The sequence below is a fragment of the Ptychodera flava genome, chromosome 21 (assembly GCF_041260155.1).
Source record: "Ptychodera flava strain L36383 chromosome 21, AS_Pfla_20210202, whole genome shotgun sequence".
NCBI lineage: Eukaryota > Metazoa > Hemichordata > Enteropneusta > Ptychoderidae > Ptychodera > Ptychodera flava.
In genome coordinates, this window is record NC_091948.1 from 9,366,218 (window position 1) to 9,386,981 (window position 20,764).

A 20,764-nucleotide genomic window follows, 5' to 3' on the forward strand; every position below is an offset into this window, starting at 1 on the left:
TTTTTTTCCTGACAAAATAGATATCCCTGCTTCTTCCAAGTCTGTCTCTCTCTCTCTCTCTCTCTCTCTCTCTCTCTCTCCCCCCCCCTTCCTTTGACATATAAATGTCAAGTGGTAGTCATTATTCAGGAAAAAATTGATTTACACTCAACTGATAGTCAGCTATCTCATAGGTAATAGCCTGAAGTAAGAAACTATAAGTAGCCGAGACCGTAGGTGTAAAACAGTCTCTCATCTTCTGTGTTAAATGAATTGGAGGCTGTGTAAAATATTAAGATGATAAAGTGGCGTAAGGGGTTCAACAATGACGCACACACACTCTTACTTGACAGACATAATTCTGGAGTACCTGTGAAAATTTGTCAAGTATGTGACACCTGTTGCATCAGATACATTGAGAAGGATTCGCTGTTCCAAATATTTACAGTAACGGTCATTCCAAATGTGTTTCATGGTCATGCTGAAACTGTGCATAAGCAACCGTGAAAATAAGCAGTACATCTGTATGCTACCTTCAATATATTTGTGTATTTCTAACCATTTACTCGCAGCTTGTCACGTCAGGGCTGTCCTTAAACAAGATATGGCACAGATCACGGTTATTAAAATCTTTGATGGATCTAACCATGTCTTGTTAATATTTTACAGATATTGCAAGACCGATTTCAATATGTTTGTATTTCTCAAGCAAACAGATGCTCTTATGAGTGATAGAGTTTGTTTTTGAATTATTTCCTGGTTCTGAATAGTCATTGTCAGTTCCATGTACAACTATCAAAAACCACATTGCAGAAATCACATGGCCAATTCATGCACAGCCACATATATTTGATAATGCACGTTTTGAGTTGATAAAGTTTCCTAACGAATTTCTTTATCCTTTCAACTTTCAGAGGGTATACCGCAGGTGCATTACTTTGGTCCGTGCGGGAAGTACAATGCAATGGTGTTAGAATTACTAGGTCCAAGTCTGGAAGATCTCTTTGATCTGTGCGACAGGACGTTCACGTTAAAAACAGTACTCATGATAGCCATTCAACTTGTAAGTAAGCTGATTCTTTTACTGGTGGGTTATTTCAGGTTTAACGTAGGGTGGAGAGGGTGAACCCATCTGTCATCAAATGGGGATGAGGGGGAGAGCAGGGGAAGTCTTTGTCCTTTGATGCTATTGATGATTATGTTGTATATTTTGCATAATTGATAGTCGATAGAGCACTGCCCTATAGTAGCAGTGAAACAGCATTCGCCATGAGGTATTTCTGTCACTCTCGTCTCATGCCAAAAAGTGCAAAATTAAACAACCACCAACAGACGACAGCCCATCAACTATAATGTGACAGTATACATGCATTCATGGGCACACAGCTAAAAGGGTAGTTACCCTAATACCGCATACAGACATATAAATTAAATTTACTTTTACGATGATACAGCTATATCATACACATCTTGTGTGGAAGGATGCCACCAATACTGCAACCCATTTCATCTGATGCAATAAAATTAATGTGACAGTTTGATGCATTGTACACTGTCTCACAAAATTTCAGAGCTCTTTCATCATTTTGAGAATTTCAACAAATATTAGTCAACCAAAGCATCTGTCTATCTAATATGATATTCTGCAGCTCCGTAATCTATAACATATTTATGCATTTTTCCACTGTTTTTCTTCTGTGCTTGTGTAAACATGTTCTTGTGCTACTCCCAAAATTATGTCAAAATACCTATTTGTACAACTTGTCACCAGAGCTTCTGTGCGTGTTATTTTCAATGACAGTGTTGGGAACAGAATTCGAATCTAGACCAGAATTTGTATGTTAAGAATAACAGTGTGTACTATACACAATTCACTGTGTTTACAAGGCTAATAAATACAAAGCTAGTTTTAAAAAATTCTAAGAAAACACTAAAAACAAACTTGTTCTATAGAAAAAAATAAATGAAAAAATGATTAAGTATTACATACAGCATGCCTTAATGGACAACGTAGAACTTCACATGTTACTTGGAATGGAAACGGTATTGACTAGGCAGGCACATTTATTTTAAACAATACTCTCATATTAAAAGATAATGTTTTCTCTGTCGTTAATCATGTACTGACATGATGTATATGTATTTTATGATGACATTAGGCCATCAATGTCTGCCAATAAACTTCCATTAAAAATATCATGCATGTTTTTTTTGTCCCCTGCACAATTAGGCCATTCTTCCTAACCTCCGATAAAGTGTGGGAGATCTTCTCCTTTGGATATCTAACGGTTATCATATGAAGCTTTGACGTGATAGTCGTAAAGATGATATCGAGCCGTTACGATTGGCCCGTGACTTCCTGATATCTGACCATCGGAAGACTTCATAATGTCCGCTTTCTGTTTCATTGGGCACATGCACACAGCTTACTTTGGGGCAGCTGTGCAATTAGTGAATGACATCCCACTGTTATTCTATACATCAACTCATTTTTCCCCGAAGTAACCATTTCATCATTCCTCGGGCATCATATTCAACGAAAACATGTCAGTTTCAATCGTTATTCATCGAAAGATACCTTTACTAAATGAAAAAAAAATCGTAATACGTTTATCCAGCAATTTGCCTTCGTATTGGAAGATGTTACAGAATCAATGATATGTGTATGACGGGCGTATTTGCTAAATGACATTTCATATTTTGTGCAAGGGCTCAGTTCATAAAAACTGTGGAGGACTATTATGTTGGCATGTGCACATAATTAAAATATCCATTAATGTCATCGCTGTGGTTCATATGACCACATTTAGAGGTTTCAGGAATTCCTGACGGTGACAGCTGTCATCAGTGGCTGGCTATCCATGTACGGCAACAATATCATACAGAACAAGACATCCTTGATAGTTTTCCTCATCAAAAGTATTTCAACAAAGTGTAGGAAAAAATGACTACGTCATCTCAGCATTGTCTGAGACAAAATGGGATAATCCGTTCTCTCCGGCAACAAAAGAAATTGCAGGTCAGATGTGAAATGCACAAGGATGTAATTTACGATCAGGTTGACCTCAAATCCCGTCCATTTCTAAGTGATGTTGATAGTAGCATAGCAACGGGAGGAGCTGAGCATATCAAGGCTGCATTTATGCAGTGGCTTGTTCTACAGGAAACCGACATCAATATTGAACTGCACAGAATAACGGCCAGCAAGGCAAATGCATGACGACAGCAGTCAATGCATGCACCAAGGCAGGAAGTTTATGCGACCTTTTAATAGGATAATACATGCAACAATATCTACATGTACACAGACTGAAAGCAAAAGAGATGAAAGCAATACACGGACATAACCCCTCCATATGCTGTGGTAGAAAGACAATACATTCCAACTATTTTAGCTCTATTTATAGCATTTATTTTCCAGGAACGAAAATTCACCAACACCCACCACCTCTTTTATTTCATTCATTTATCACACTTTTATGTAAATAAACCAATTTTTGCTCTTGCCTCACGACATCAGTGTCAGCATAATTGTGGTTTACCCTTTAATACCTCAGACATTTTATCTTCAGTGTTTCATTCTTTCATTCATCAGCCGGTGATGTTCGTAAATTATTTTAACTCCCAGTGAAATAGTCTCTTGTAAACAAACTACTCTACCTGACGCACGGCAACATGTCGTTTTCTAGAGGCTAGTGCGTTTCTTTGTTAAATTTTTGCATTCATGTTGAGTCGGAGCGTGCCTCCTGAATCGTGATTTATGAAAGGTGGTGAGCGGAGTCCGTGGTTGTGTGTCGGTCAGAACAGATGCTCAGCAGTTACTTGGATCTCAGTAGCTATGAACACCCAGCGGATAGAATACAAGATGGTTCATGTGCACAGTCTGTGTTCACAGAGAGATGTGTGAGGCAAACCGGATAGTTCAAAGTCCAAGAGCATTAGTATTTTACATAGACCATTGAATTAACCATTTGCCAAATCCCACAAACCAGTACCTGCTCAATAAATTCAGTAATAAAGAATGTTCCCAAAAGTCTACCAGTGAGTTTGACAAAAACTTAATATACCGTAATCATTAATATTTCTTAAATGTAAAGGTTAATTTATTATAGTCACAAAAAGATTGATAAATTAATTAAAAAAATATGTTATTCATATTTTTTTGTCTCAGATAACTAGGATTGAATATGTCCATAGCAAACACCTTATATACCGAGATGTGAAGCCAGAGAATTTCTTAATCGGGAGGCAGTCAGCGAAGACGCAAAGCACCATATTCATCATAGATTTTGGTCTTGCCAAAGAGTACATCGACCCAGAAACAAATAAACATATACCCTACAGGGAGCACAAGAGCTTGACAGGGACGGCAAGGTATATGTCCATCAACACACACTTAGGGAAAGGTGAGTATATTTGCACCAGTGTTTCCAGTCATTTCCAAGCCCCCTTCTCAATCAGTGTCAGGTTTATGCCAAGGTTGTTCACTTCAAATGATTTTGCTGATTTCTAGGGCATCATCTTTTAAAGTGTGCATAGGTCTAAACACAGGCAGTCATTGTCATTAAAAAGGTCAAATGTGGAAGCATACGTGCACTGCTAGAAGTGCACAGGCATGCATGCACATACACATATTGTTCAGGTATTTTAGATGATATTATGGTGTGTGAGTGCGTGTGTATATGTACATAATATAGACATACACACACACACCAAAGTATACAGATGTTCACATTTGAAGTTATAGTGCTCGGTGCCAAAAGCATAGTGTTATAAATAACACAAATTACTTCAAGTACAGAGTAATAATATCTGTATGTATATAATCATGTTAAAAATGTTTTTTGTGCAACAGAATTACCTGTTTGGTGGGTGTAGGGACTCGCTAATAGATGAAATGGGTCAGCATGTACAATTTGACTCAAAAGCTCCCCAAAGACACAACCAGCGAAGTAGTGATTTGTCATAGCCCACAGACATCATTGCGTGATGCTACAAGAGCTTCATCTTCTAGAAGATAACACCATAAATCTACTCAGAATATGAAACTAGTATTGAACTCAAAAGAGATTAATTATTTCCATCTGAAAGTTCCCAAATTTTTTCAAAATGGATCATATTTGGACTGATGTCATGAAATGAAATCAACATGTATAGAAATTTCCACCTTTGTGGTGATAATCATAGCAGTGTGAACCCCACTCTTTGCTCCAAATAGCCCCCGTGGTCATATTACAACACAATAAGGCTCTCTCCAGTTGAAAGTGAATTAAATATATGCAATGATGTCGCCTGGATGTCACTTGATGCTGCAGCTTACCATGTGATGTTTGACTGATGCGTGTGTTTCATATTCATGGAAAGATGACGCAGATGTCACATGTCTGAACAGAATTGGGTGATTTTTAATTGTCCGCACTGGGCGTGTCAGTATTCCAATTGCATGGAGTTGTGTCAGCATGTCAGTTTCTCAGTAAACTTCCCCTGTCGCGGTGAACAAGGAAATGTGCCTTGACAGAGTGAGATTGAAATTTTTGAGATATGATGAAAAATTAAAGAATCGTATCACAGGTGTGCAACGAACAAGCATTGTGAGCCAGTCAATTCAAGTCATCACAGCGAGTTTGAAGATATTTTCCATCTCTTTTTGTTACTTGTAATAATAAATATTTACAAATTAGCAAAATTATGGAAAAATCAGAATTCCATGCCAAAAATACGTGACTCATTCTCACTGAGGCGCTGACTCAGCGTCTAATATCTTGCAATGACCTGGTAGCTCTCCTTAGATGTCAGAAAGCCACTTGCAGTCAAAGAACATGTTCTGGAATGTATGAATGTAAATTTACATGCTTTGCGTGACCAAGTTCATGTCTGCTTTCACCTTGCCTTTTCATGTAATGTTGTTACTCGGCCAGATGTAGTTTCCTCCGGAGAATAATTGACATCACAAGTTACTCTGATTGAAGCAGTCCCCTGGATTCTTTCTAATTTTTCACGAAGGACGTCTCCATGAGCAACCGCTGAAAATTTGAATCGGGGTTTCTGTCGTTTTAGCCGTAGTTGCGTACGAGGAAACATGTTACCATGGCAATCTCGTAGGCTTCATTGTGATCATCACTGGGCATGCTCAGTGCAAGATCTGTAGCCTCACATAACTTGCGACACTGCATGAACAGCTATCACCAGCATCTCATTCAAGGACCTCATTATCGTCCAATTTATCTTGGCAGGAAATTACTTCTCCACATTAAAATTCCAATAGGAGGGAAAAAAGACAGCCCGGAACATCGCTTAGGTGTATTATCATACATAAATGCAAGATAGACCACAGATAAAAGAAATCAGAATTTCAATCCCTCCAATATTAATCCCTGGGCTACACCTGAAGCACACTGGATCCAGTCTTTCCCATGAGAATAACCTTTCTTAGGTGGCCTTTCAAAGGTTTTGTGTACCAACTAGACCCTTTATCATTTTAATACATGCCTCATATATCAAATGCCAGGCACTCTGTAGGATTCAATGGTAGCTTGTTGATGACATCACGGGCCACATAGTTATCATTTGACTGAAAGTGAACCGGAACTATTTTCAACTTGACAACCTCAGGATTTAAAATTTATCAAATTACATGTTTTAGCTAGGAAATACCGTTTTTACAAAATAATGCGAAAATATTCACTAAACCGCATAACCAGTCCGGGTTATGTCCATAGAGAGGATAGTACGATTGACCAATCAGCGAACCTGCCGCCGCCAACGTCATGAATACGTAACCATGCAAACCTTGGCTCGTACATTGCAACGAGTTTGGAACTTTTCGGCTTGATTTCGCCCTTTATTTTTAGCACTGGGTAGTTTTTAGTTGTAGACGTTACGCACAATGTTCAGTGCGGCCGAGATGGTGACCAACACAAGTGGTTAGTACATTGAAAATTACTTATTTGGATGAATTTCCTGGCCGGGTACGGCTCTTAGAAATCAGCATTTGACCCTTGTAAATCTACAGTAAGTTATTTGTCGCCAAATATCGCCTATTTTGGTCAAATTTCAATTTAACCTTGCCATCTGCAGTATGCAGAATTTTTCAAGCTTTACAAAGATGGGTCAACTGTTTTAGTCGGTCATCGGAGCACGATGGAGCACGATTTTTTCGATCACCATGCGTTTCCCGGTACGATTGACCCTTCGCTCAGAAAAACGCGCCACCGGATCAATCGCCGAGAAGTTAACCAAAAGCTGGAAAAGAGAACGAAAAACGTCCAATAACTCTTTGTCGAATATGGTCAAGGGTAAAGAAACTCAGAAAAACTATTCCTGAAGAAATCTTACAATTTTTAACATGGTAGAACGTCGCCAATCGACTGGAGCTAAGATACTTCCGGGTAGCCAACAGTCTCACTCGATCGGTGGATCTGTCAGGTCATATCGCGATCTGAACAAAGTGAACCAACGTAACCTTTGACCCTTGTTACATATACAGTACGTGATTGGTTCTTGCCTTAATTTCATTACATATACGGTACGCCATTGGCTCTTCCCTACTATCCTCTGTATGGACATAACCCGGACTGATAACAGTGATTTAAATATATCAATGCGCCATGCGATGATGAAAATCATTGTATTTTTTCAACAGCTTTTTGTCTAACCTGGAAATAAAGCATATGATTGTCTTTTGTATGTTAACCCAAAATTTTGGAGTGAAAACTATGTAAGAGAGGCATGTAATAAAAAAGATAGCCCTAACTAGGGAATATGTACCCTTCAGGCAGGAGACGATTTGCCCTCCTTACTTACAACGGGCAAATAGTCACCCTACCCTCGGGCCCATAGTCTCTTGTTTAGGCTACAATATTGATTTGTCAAAATTGTTTTGAGTTGGCTCAGTATTGTTCAGTGGTGCCAGCCTGGCTCCAACCCTTGTGTTTTACAATATACAGATAGGATCAACACAATGTGGAGTAGCAATGAATGGTTCTTCTCTGGTAATGCTTCACATTCATGTACCGTTCCTTTCCATTCGGCAACACAGAATGTAGTGTCTAGGGTTGTTCAGAGCACAAAGTCTCTTAATGTACATAATTTTGTTCATTTGTCCACCTTTTTTGAAATCAAAACAGTGGCTTGAAACATATCCATTTATATTCAAAGGGGTATTTGAGGTGCAGTACATACTTGTATTAATACCAGAATTCATGGGTGCATCGAATAATTCCCGACACAGTGATAGATATATTCTGAAAAAGTGCCGTTATAGTTTTCAATGTATGTAGCATCAGTGTGTCATACTTCAAGTTCTACGGATGGTTGTTCAATATCACTTCCTTTTAATATCTATGATAGGGTGAATCAAAACAGGAATGCCGAACGGTGTTCACATAGCTGTTGCCAAAAATCCCAACCAAACAGAGCAAAAATTAATATTGGTAGTTTGTTAGTACGATAGCTGCCTCATCTGGGAAGTTTGTATGGATATGAGGATTTTTAAAAATTTTGCTACTGTTTCTCCTGTTCTTAACAACTATTCCATTTTCTTTATCTTCCAATTTTTATCAGAACAAAGTAGACGAGATGATCTTGAAGCTCTTGGTCACATGTTTATGTACTTTTTACGGGGAAGTCTACCTTGGCAGGGCCTGAAGGTAAGTCTTGTGCTTCCACAAACTTTTCACGCATCTCTTTCACATTTTTCATCTTCAATATCCACGCATGAAAACAGACCAGCTTCTGTTGTCATGTCTCAGCATTGTTGTATCTGTGATTTTCAATCTCTAGTGCTCACTTGATGTGGAGTTGTTTTGCCGTGGGCGTCTCGGTTGTGCCATCTTTATAAAAAGCCGCCAGCATATTAGCAAATGCCCAAAAGAAACGCTTTTGCATTCACGTTCCTGCAACAGTGTGGTTGTCACTAAAGTGAACTGTAGCTTTCTAGATCTCAGAGAATCCTGTTAGAGAAGGGTTACATCCTTTCATCAAAGTGAAAAGACATTTTGAAACATTCACATTTTGCATTAATCAGCGTGACCCTTGTCTATTGCCTCACATGTTCTGTTGCCCCATAGTTAGATCTCTCCTTTGTTAAAGCTCATTGGGAGGTGGAGGAGGGGGAGGTGTTTTAATTTATTTCAGATCGCCTCATTCCGGATAAATGTTACAAATCATTCTTTTGATATTTTACATCTTCGTAATTGAAATAAATGATACATTTTACATGATATACAACATGGTATCATGTGAATATAAAATCTCAGCCACGACACCAAAATGAGAATACCCTTGACTGGTGCGTCCTTATTCAGCACCAGGGACTAGAAAGACAGGTCATAATCACAGATTCAGATTGTGTTTGTGATGTCTACCTTGGCCACTGCTTGCAAAGACGTGGTTGACAGGACATCAACGTGTGCAACCAAGTAGTCTGAAGTACCATATAACACAATGCTACCACAGTTTACCGCTCACCAGAGTGGTGTTCCAAAATAGACAGAAAAATAAATCATTATTAGGATGTCCAGTCATGTACAAAGACTAGGGTTGAGGTCAACCCCAGCAGACATGCCTCACTGCACTGCTAATCAACCTGACAATTTCATGAATCAATACACCAATGTAACAGGTATTAATGCTGGCAGGACAAAAGGAACACTCACTGTTATTTAAACAACTCCCATGATCTGATAGAATTGCTGGACTTTTCAATGTTAAGTATTTGAAAGTATTGGTCAACAATTTGAAGGACTTTGTCATACCTGGTTAAATTGCATTATAATTATTCAAACACCACTATCTCTACGTGAAAGGGGGTTTTCAGCCTAGAATACCATCAAATGTAATATCATGAACAGACTTAGGCTACTTAAAATTAATGTTTTACCAGTGTTTATCAAATTAATATCTGCAATATATGGCATTTACGTCACGAGGGAAGTCAAGTAAATTGTTGAAGTTACAGTACCAAAAGAGAAAACAGTACAGTACTAGATTGGATCTCATTGTGTATATTTTATCCACCCATGACTGTCGCTGAAATTGGTGAAATAGCACATATTGAACAATATACATGTGTAAAATTTCGCAGTCTTTTTTCTACAGATAATCAAATTACACAATATTCTAATTTCACCGTGTTGTGAAAACCTAAAATAGAAAGGTCGTGTTCTTCTTGTTGCTAGGGTACAAAGTAGTGGTTATAAATGATGACAGTTTACGTAAGTGGTATTGTATTGTATTGTATCCATACCCTCTATAGCAGTCATACCTCCTCTTTGTGTCTGAAGATCCCCCACGTTTCCTCTTTTGATCCTCAGTATATGACAGATTTAAGTCCTTTTGACTTGCAGAGAATTAAGTTGGCGTAAAACCCTGTAATATTACCACGCTGTTCTCTGTAAATGAAATACAAAAGTCACCATAGCTATGAACTGTATGGCGCCATAAAGTGCTGGCACAGTGAACGCTATGTAGATCATTAAACTCTTCTCCTATTCCTTCACCTCATTACTGTCAACAAGGGTTGGTCACGCGAGCTATGATTTACACCCCAAGATTTGAAGGGATTTGAATTGAATGTTTTTGACACAATGAGTACGCAGAGTTATGAGGAAACTGCGTATATCAGAGAGTTTCACAGAATATAAAATGTTATGAGCTGTTATGCCGTGGTTTTCTATTCCTGGTTGACTTATGAGTCCAAAAATTACAGAATGTACAAAACAGATTGTTGCCATGACAAGTATCCCAGGAATCGTTTGTCCACTACCATTGAAAATCAAATCTTACAAAGTATTTGACATGTTCAGTGCCTGAGTCCCAAGCAATGCATTCTTCATATTTGTTTAATTTATATTCACAAAAGCGAATTTTCTTTTGTATCAATTTCTTGGCCCAAATAATCATTTTCTCAGACAAAGCTAATCCGGTTGTTTTTATGTTTGGTCCCCCAGCAATACCCTCATTCAGATTAGTCCTAAATGTGATAAATCAAACAATTTCTGTAGTTGGCTATCACAGTACAGCCTCCTGGTACTTCAAAACAGACATTCTATCACAAGAAGTAGCTAGCAGTTAACTTACTAAAAGGAATATTGATTCAAACAAGGACCCAACGACTGTCTGATATGAGCACAGGTCTGTGTCAGTCACAACGCTTCTGTATCTCAAGAATTCCATTGAAGCTCTGCTGGAGTGTTTTTTGCAATAACATCTTTCTTTTTTTTTTCATCCTTACCCTATGCAGGCTGACACACTGAAAGAGAGGTATCAGAAGATAGGAGACACAAAGAGAGCCACGCCAATTGAAGTACTATGTGAAAATTTTCAAGGTAAGCCAACGTAGAATGGAAAAGCCAGCCATTCTGCAGTGTGACATTTTTCTCCCGCATGCAAGCCAAAACACATCTGTCAGACTCCAGGGCGAAAATTGCAGTCAAAAAGAATAACAGTATGTGTAACAAAAGCATTTACCAAGGGCAAAGTAGAGCAATTCTTTGAATTTCTTCGAAAGCACTGCTGCCGATGTCATCATCTTGGTATTTTGTGTGACCTGCATCTTCACATGAATGGTCAGTTGAATCGCTACACTCTCTCATTGTGTCCTTTGTTTCAGAAATGGCAACATATCTTCGATATGTCAGGAGACTTGATTTCTTTGAAACGCCTGACTACGACTATTTACGTAAGATATTTTTAGATTTAATGGACCGTAAGGGGTGGATCAACGATTACGAGTTTGATTGGACTGGGAAGCAATTGGTAGGTGGTGATATTTGTGTTTTGAAACAAGTCAATCTATCAGTTTCTCTTTTTTTCTGACATTCTTGTAAAGACAAACAGAAAATAAAAACTCATTGAACTGTCACTAGTTGTGATGTACACTTTCAATAAATTAATACGTGATAGATTAAAGACAGAAGTCGCCCTCATTGATGTTTATAGTGGTTATTTTTGTACTGTAATGAAGGTTACTTGTGTTAATTCTGACTGGAACAGTCGTTAGAGCTCCACTTCAATCTTGTGTGTAGTTCATAACCAGAGATTGCTTTGATAAGTTTAAAAAATGCACACCTCGAACGTGACAATTTTGAATTTTAAATTGTTTACTCCTACTTAGCTTCTGGAATCTCCTAGACATGATTTTTCGTACTTGTGAATAAAAATTCAAGTTACTGTACAAAATGCTTTTATTAGAGAAGTCAGTATTCAGAAAATGGCCGCCATTGACGAAAAATCAATTTTCTGTTTTCACAAAAGCCATAGAGCCAACAACAGTCAAGTTCGTGTAAAGGTTTTTGAAATAAGCCAATGCAAGCTGTAGACCAAGGCAAAATTTTCACAGCCAATGATTAAGTATCATCATCCTTCACGAGGAAAAAAGGTCACTCATCACAGAACAGAGAATTGGCAAAACAGCATCTAAGGGTATTGACTGTCCCTTCAATATGTGTAGCATAGCACACTAACCCTTTGAGTGCTGTAATTTTTCCCACCAAAATTGTAGTACAACATGTTACCAATTTTTATGAATTTTTCAAGATATTTTTAGCTACTATAGACTATAGTCTATAGAAGCTATTGGGATGGGTATCCGTCCGGCGTCCGTCGTCAGTCTGTATGTATGTATGTATGTATGTATGTATGTATGTCCGTTTGTGAGGCGTCCGTCCACTCAAATATCTTGAGAACCGCAGTACTTACTGATTTGATATTTGTTGTGTAGATGAAAAATACGATTTTGAGAACTATTTTTTTTAATTTTTTGATATTGTTGAAAATAGGCAAATTAATGCCAAAAAAGGTGTTTTTGGTAAAAAATCTTCTTCTTCATAACCGCTGGTCAGACAGCTTTGTTATTTGGTATACAGGTCCCTAGGGGTAACCCAACTTAGACTTGTTCAAATTGTGATGAAATATGCAAATCTGTATTTTTAAGGAATTTTTTTGTCATTTTTGGTCAAAATTTGACTTACATTGTATGTAATTCTTGTACTGTATAAACCCTATCAATTCACCCAGAAAAAAATAATTAATATGATTTTAAATAATTGAATTTAATTAGAAAATCATCAAAGCCAAAATAATTTTAGTGTAGAATTATCAGAAAGTTCAACTTTTTTTGACAGTTCATAGTGAAACCATCTTGGAGGATTAAAACATGTAAAGGCAACTTTCCTGAATCCCAACTTTGACATATTCTGAACCGTCATTTATTGTGCCCTGTATGTTATCTAAAAGAAATTGCTCAAAATAGTCAATAGAGATAGAGATAGAGATAGAGAAAGTTCTAATTTCCATTTATGGTTGACTTGGTAAGGATAAAATAAAATTACTTTTTGAGGAAAAAAATAGAGTGGTCAATTAAAAGAGTGGTCAAAGTGATAGGTTTTTATGGTAAAGCTGGGCTGTATAAAGATTCTCATGTGCTATTTATAGCAATTATGCAATCTGTGTAAACAGTGCAATGAAAGTGTAACATGATTCCTTATAATGCTTTTGATGACCTTGAACTTCTTAAGTTTCAAACTTTGTCTCTTCAGTGTGCTTTCTCTGAGTATGTACAGTCTCAACTTATTAAACAGAACTCACAATGTTAATCAAAGATATCCACCTTCTTCATCAATACATGTATCACAAAAGGTTATCTCTACATAACTCAACAGAGCTCTGTCAACTGTTGAGTTGCTTGTTCTTTCAAAACCGTGGTCAGACAGCTTTAATATTTAGTTTACTTGTCCGTAGGATGACCTTAGTGAGATAATTTCATACAGTCAGGAAATACTTAATTTTGTATCCATGTCTATAGTAGCTTCAGGGACTTTGGCCCTATGTTTTGGTATTTTTGGACCAAATGGACATCATATTTCATTCACTACAATTTTTTATCAAAATTTTGGCAAAAATCTGAAAAATTTACCGGGGTATATTTTATAAAGGCCACAAAAATTTACTTTGGCTCTCAAAGGGTTAAATGAATAGAGGAGTAGGCACAGTCTCTGCATAATTGCATTCACGTCACTGAAGGACTGATCTTGCCAGGTATGCGATTGTCATGTGGGGGTGGCAGTGTGCAGTTCCCGTGTTGACCAATTGACATTTTCACATGTTTTATAGATGTCTGGCCAAGATTCGTGATCGTCTCGTTAGAAAACTGACTGCAAACAGTGTTAGTAGAGATTGTTCACAAATTCCCTTTAGAGGATTTCTTGCAACTCTGTAGGAAAACCTTTTGTGTCGTTGTGTTGAGTTTTTTGTATGATTGATAGGGATCTAATGGTTTGACTCCTAACCCTATTGCAGTCCAATTATGTGAAAACCTGTTCTTTTTTATCAAAAGCTAGATCATCTGTACAGAGGAAAAGTCTTCACTTTTTCAGACGGGGAAAAATTAAAAGTGCAGACTATGTCTGTGAAACGAAAATGTTTTTGAGAGATAAAACAATATTTTTGAGAAGCATTTTGCCTTAAACTGACTGTCTAGCAAGGGAATAAATTTTTTTAGCCCATATTGCACAAAACCCTGGCAAACCCTCGCACTGGAAATATAAAATAATACAAGCAAGATGTTTCTTTTTGTGAAATGTTGACAAACAAACAAAGGTAGTGCAGTATGCTTGAAAGTACCCCACAGCTAAACCCTTCAACCAGTGAATAGTTTTGCTGCGGATGGTACCTATGAACTATACAAAGAGTTTCCACAGGATCTTCATTACATTTTATATGTGAATGGCAGAAAAGAGAAAATCCCATCATGAGTAGTGTTGATGGCACCCAAAGGATTAATCCATTGGTCAGGCAACTGTGGTGACATGGAAAATACAACCAGCAAATGTCCATTGGAGGGCCAATATGACAGCTCCGAGAGATCTCTGACAGGATTGGTGTGATGAAATACTGTTGTCGAACTCAAACTATATTCTTGCCATCTGTCTCAGACTGACTGAGATCTATAATCACGGATAATTTCATCTCATGACTGGCATTTGCTTCTCATTCCTCTGCAGAATACGCCAGTGGGTTCATTACATTCCACAGATGGAGCTGGTATATCACCCATGCCAATACCTGGCAGGGACAGACATCAACAGAGGGTGAGTCAAATCATTGAGAATACTATCAAGTCATTTCATGCGTATGATCATCATGGCCTGTTGAAGGATCCCCCAACCCCATCCACCCATAAATTAAATATGGAAAGAAAAGTAGACATGATAACAGCGAAACTGTCAATCATGTTGTTCCACTACCCTGCTTTGACTGACAAAACATAACAAAAGTTTCTCTGCAAATTCAGAAGCAATGCTCAAGTCAAAGAGGTTCAAAAGTAATGTACTTTCAGCTCTACTAAGACAGGTACAGCATAAAGGCGAGTTTAGATGTTCTGAGAACCAGCATTGTATACGTGGGATGATTGTTGACTACAATATAATTACGTCCTCTGTGACAGCATTTTCTGTGACAATAGGAAATAATAGGTTGTCTGTGCATTGTCCTTTGTGTGGACTCCTCGGTGTGGTTCTGTCATAGATTTCCTGATGTGCGCAACACATTACCAGTGAGCTCATTCTCACAACTATCCTTGTAAGAAATAGTGTCTGTACCTTGGCACAGAGAAATGACACTCTGAAGGACAAACTGGTATTATCATCTATCTTGAAAAGAAACTGATTTATCATATATGACTCGTTACGTAATTAGAATCGTGAAAAATTTGAAAAAACATGTTAGATTGAGTTTGAAGGAAGTAGTCTGTGGATTTGAAAAAAAACACAACAACAACAATAAGCAAAAACAGCAACATAAAATATAATTTGAAAGGATTGATTCCCAAACTCAAAAGTCAATTTCTAACTGTCAACAATCAGAATAGAAGTGCCAGAGAATTTCAACAAGAGGAAAGCCGCACACACTGTTGTGTCTGGTGCCCTTTGACCTGCCGGTGTTAATTACAGGTTACAGTATAATTACTGTACCCCGCTCACGTCATCTCTGTTTTCCTGCTGAAGTGGTTCCTGGTCCCACCTTTTGAAAACTATTACTCTGTAATGGCCAATAGGTCAAATCTCTCACCAACAACATCAAACATCTTTGTGAACGCTGGTATCCTCCCAAAAAACAGGAAAACAAAGACCTCTTTGATATCTCAGCAGTAAACACACTCACATTTGATGTATTCAGTCTGTGTCCAGTCAGTTTGTCCGACTTCTCCCGGGAAATTGAGGTCAGCGTCGTAGAAAGAGAGAGTTCACGAGAGGGGAAGGGTGAAGACTCTAACGTTACACTTATTGTCTCAGAGAGAAGTAGAGTCATTCACTGAAAACCCGCCGCTTGCCAACTGTTTTTCAGCACTCACAGGCATGCACTCTGCGAGTCAGACGCTGGGAAACACATGCCCCTCAGGACATTGTACCGTAGTGCAGTGGTATGAATTGGTTGTCTGCAAACAACTCTGTCGTCAAAGGAAATGTCCAGACAAGGCAGTCAATCAGCAGTTCTTAAAGTGAACGCAGAGTACACAACTTTCTCTCAAGGGAAAGTTCTGACCAAATACAGATGTTGTTCTTAATTATGCAGAATAGGCACTGATGAGGATAACTGTTTGAATCAAGAACAACTTGTTGTCATGGTTAACCTTTGACCTCTACTCATGTGACAGTTAAACCAATCATGATCAGAATCTGTAACTGCTGAATAGAATGAAGAGATCATGTAGTGACATTGAACTTCAAAGTGTGTTGTTTTCTGGTGTTCTCATGTGAACGGTCTTGTACTCAGAGGAAGCTAGAAACGGAAATAAATAGGCATGCGGGGTACACAATAAATTATGCCTGAATAACATACCACTGTCAACAGGGATTTATTTGTGCCATGCATTTCTGGATTAAATATTACATTTTGTTTGGTGAAAGATCTTGTTTGTGATTATAGAGGTGCCCTTTGCTCGTTATGTGATACAGTTTTGACTTCCTGTCATGACAGTGTAACAGTAATTCTCAGGGAGAGGATTAAAACGATAGATGATTAACGAGGAATGTTGTCTGATGATGTGTTGCAGGAACGAGGCAGAGCGGGAGCGTGGGGAGAACACCACCAGGCCCTGCACAATCAGCAAAACTTAGCGCCGCATCTGACGTCGGCGGACAGACACGGAGGGTCCTGCCAGGTGGTCAGCTCCACCAACGGTGAACTGGCCACGGACGACCCGACGGCCGGCCACTCGAACGCGCCAATTACGCCGCAGGCTGAAGTTGAAGTAGTCGACGAAACAAAGTATGTGTAAGTTATTCCCCCTGTCTTCTCACTCTCTCCTTTTCCTTCACGTCTTCCTGTGTGTTCCATCTTTCCATCTGGGACCGGTGACGGGATAACACGTAAGTTAGAACCTTGCGCTGAGTAGTGCTCTTCCATCCTTTGTCCATCATCCCTCCTTTGTCTTCCTGTTTCTTTCATAACCATCCTCCACTTTATTAGCAGTCACATTGCACCAGGGAATGCTACAGCTGCACTGTACCACTTAAAGTATAGTCACAAACAAATCAGAAAATGGATCATGGTGGCCATTAACCCTTTTCCTGCCAAGTCCATATTTCACAAGGTTAAGATGGTTAAAATTAATGAAACACAACGTATTCCATATGATGTATTTTAACATAATACTGTACATTTGAAGGCTGTTGAAAACATAAGTTGATTTTTTTTTGACAAAAGATGCCATAACATACCAAGCCAAGTGAGTGAAAATACGTCATGTTTTGGCTCAATACCATTTTTTACTGACTTGGCTGATGGGGAAGTGATACAGTTATTACTGTCTGGCAAGAAAAGGGTTATACTAGAGTTCTAGATCCTGGACTTGTGAAACAAAAAGAATATATGAGTAAAACATTCCTGAGTCCATTATATTTCATACAAAAAGAGACCGGTTGATTTATTTGAGTTCTGCATTTACCTATGCAAAGCAAGGATATTTGTGAACAAGTCTGTTAGGATAGAAGTTGATATGTGGACATTGATGGCACGTTGCTGGTTGTTTGGTTGTTGTGTGTTTTATCAATATTCACTCTTTGTGTTCAACACTATCGCAGACGCCCTGGTAGAAACGGCCATGGCAGCCTCATTACAGTTTGCTTGATTGTCATTTTGCTAGAACATAACTCATCCTTTCACACTTCAGTCTCTGTTCCCCTACTGCTCTATCGAGCATATCTGCGTCTCTCAAAAGTGAATGAATTTTTGTTATGTGGTCGCTTTTTTGCTCTATATTCAATGTGGTTAGTTTAGAATCGTGAACCTTCCCTCCAGCATGCTTATCTACATTACACCCCTGTGAAACTACTCCAAGTTGGTGCAGTCCTTTGTGTGGAATGGTGCAGTTGCCTACACCAATGAAAAAAAGGGATAAATGGTCCAACTACAGAAAATATACTTCATACCTCAGAAACCGAGACCAAAAGAGTCAGCATCTTGCTTATAATGAGTACAATGTATTAAAAGCTGGTGATCTCTGAAGTACCTTACATGATAAGAATCAATGAAGTGATGAGTATAGATTTATCACCATGCCGATCATAACTCATCATCATCTCATCCTCATTCTCTATTCTCCTCCCCCTCTCACTACAGATGTTGCTGTTTCTTCAAGAGGAGGAAAAAGAAGAGCAGCAGCCGACGCAAGTGACTGGCCCCTCAAGACCTGGAGCTTGGGAGCCTGCTGGCCGCAAAGACTTCCCCATAAGGGGGCAAGTCAATGGTGCTTTCCATGGAAAAGGTGATTTTGATTGGTCGAAAATTTGCACAGAAGATTACATAACGGATCGGAAGATGGTCAAGCATTTTATCAAAGCCGTCAGCTATTCCTGCAAACTTTTACAAATAGAAGACAATGAGACATTTGCAGGAAAATTCTCTCTGAAAAGCATAATATTATTTTTTTTTCCCTGAAATAAAAGAACTGCCAAATTTTAACCAAAGTATCATCCCTTTTTACCTTGCTTTTTTCACCCTATCTTTTCTGTTTTGTTATTTCGGGTGGGCAATAAATAAGTGTATATGGTTTCAGACTAGATTGCTTTAAGAACGGTAAAAGACATTGTGTAATATTTGAAAGTTTGATGAAAAACAGAACACTTGTTTCAAGAACAAAAAAAACGTTCTCTGTGGTTCCCTTTTATCAGAACCTGGATAGATGTCAAGTTTTTAAGAAGGCAGACTGGAAGTTTGCTGAAAGTTGTTGAATATGGAATTTGTTGACACAAACAAGAACATACAGAGCTTTGTGGTAATGTTTTATAAACAAATAGGCTTTCTTTGTATCACTTCTTGAACATAGTGCATAAGTTGACTGAGGTCCAAGCCATGTCAATGTATAGCCATGGGGGATTGCATTTAACACACATATTGATCATACATTTGTAACAGTCAGTCTCAATCAGACACTGCTTGTTGTATAGGCTTTATCGCTGTAGTGTTTTTATCTAGTCAGAGAGAGATTTTCATTTGGTTGTACATACTTTTCAAACACAAAAATCGACGGGCACAGTGTGCTATGGTAAACATGCTGTATCATAGAAACAGTTGATGACATTTGAACATTTTATAGTCCTCGCTTACCGTCTTCAATACTGCTATTTTTCAGTCAAAACAAAAATCTTTTTTTTCTTCTTCTGGATTTGCACCCTACACAAACGCTGTTACCTTCCGTGGCTTACATCACTGAAGTTATTACAATGCAGTGGTTGTCATGTTTGACGCCCTGTCACACCCCATCTCTGAATACATGGAACCAGCCACACTCCCTGTGGTGAATGTCTTTGGTTCAAACTAAAACTTGTTGGGGGTGAAGGAGTTTAGATATGCTAATAAACACAAACAGCAACCATTGTGATAACTAATGATGCACTCAGGCATGTGTATAATCCAGAGGACAGCTTCGTCAATAGAGTTTCTAAATCAAATCAGACTTGTGAATCATTTTCACTTTGATGCTTCTTCCAAGAAGGGAAAAAACTTGGGGAGGCAGCTTATGTCCTGAGCAAATCTTCAGGTGTACATATTTTGGGGCGGGCACCTTTCGTTTATCAAAGCATGACCTAGACAACAATTGTCTGTAAACATAGGTGGTTTTTCAACAGACTCCCCAGAATAATGTAAAAATATCATTACATTTCCAAATATTGTATGCTACTTTGGTGTTTATCAGTAAATGGTCAAGTTTTTTACAGGAAAATATAAAACACTTTGAAAAAAAATCCACCTTCCCCCAAACGTGTTGTGTTGGGCATAAACTTGTACTCAATGTTTCAATAAGCCCTAGGACACTTCAATAAAATATAACACAGAGTATATTATTTCAAATCATTGTCAACTGTGGAACTAGTCAAGTCTGGCTTTGAAACGGTCACACTGTCAGTATTTTCCAAGTACCAAATACTTTTTGCTTCACACGAAGACACAAGTGGGCACCTCAGCTAACAGAAGAGAGAGCATGTATATAGACATTTTGCTGGAAACTTTTTTCCAACGAGAATACCTTTTGACCAAACCAGGATGTTAGGGATTAAAGCAAGACTTCGGAAAACTGTAAGATCTTGTCGACGTCACAGTGGGGGTTTTACCGATGGTTGAAATGACCGCGAAGTCTCAATGATGAGTACTGATCAACAGTTTATAGTCTTGAACCAGATAGTTGGTCTTTTATGTTTTTTGGGTTTTTATAAATAGAGGCACAATCAGTCCTGGTGACTGGATCCTTGACCTAACCCCCTTTATGCAGCACCGTACAGGTCAT

General features: G+C 38.3%; 1 protein-coding gene across 2 annotated transcripts in view; it reads left to right on the plus strand.

The window, feature by feature from the left end:
- LOC139121334 (casein kinase I-like) overlaps positions 1-19,548 on the plus strand; it is a 75,455-nt gene extending 55,907 nt beyond the window's left edge. Inside the window, exons 4-11 of one of the 2 annotated variants that reach the window (XM_070686140.1) lie at positions 894-1,042; positions 4,151-4,385; positions 8,542-8,627; positions 11,222-11,306; positions 11,591-11,736; positions 14,982-15,068; positions 17,033-17,247; positions 18,601-19,548. In XM_070686140.1, coding sequence (XP_070542241.1) covers positions 894-1,042; positions 4,151-4,385; positions 8,542-8,627; positions 11,222-11,306; positions 11,591-11,736; positions 14,982-15,068; positions 17,033-17,247; positions 18,601-18,655 — 1,058 coding nt within the window. In that variant the 3' untranslated portion in view covers positions 18,656-19,548. Of the gene's footprint in view, positions 1-893; positions 1,043-4,150; positions 4,386-8,541; positions 8,628-11,221; positions 11,307-11,590; positions 11,737-14,981; positions 15,069-17,032; positions 17,254-18,600 lie in introns of both variants that reach the window. The other variant, XM_070686139.1, reaches the window with a different exon arrangement.
- Positions 19,549-20,764: the final 1,216 nt, after the last annotated feature.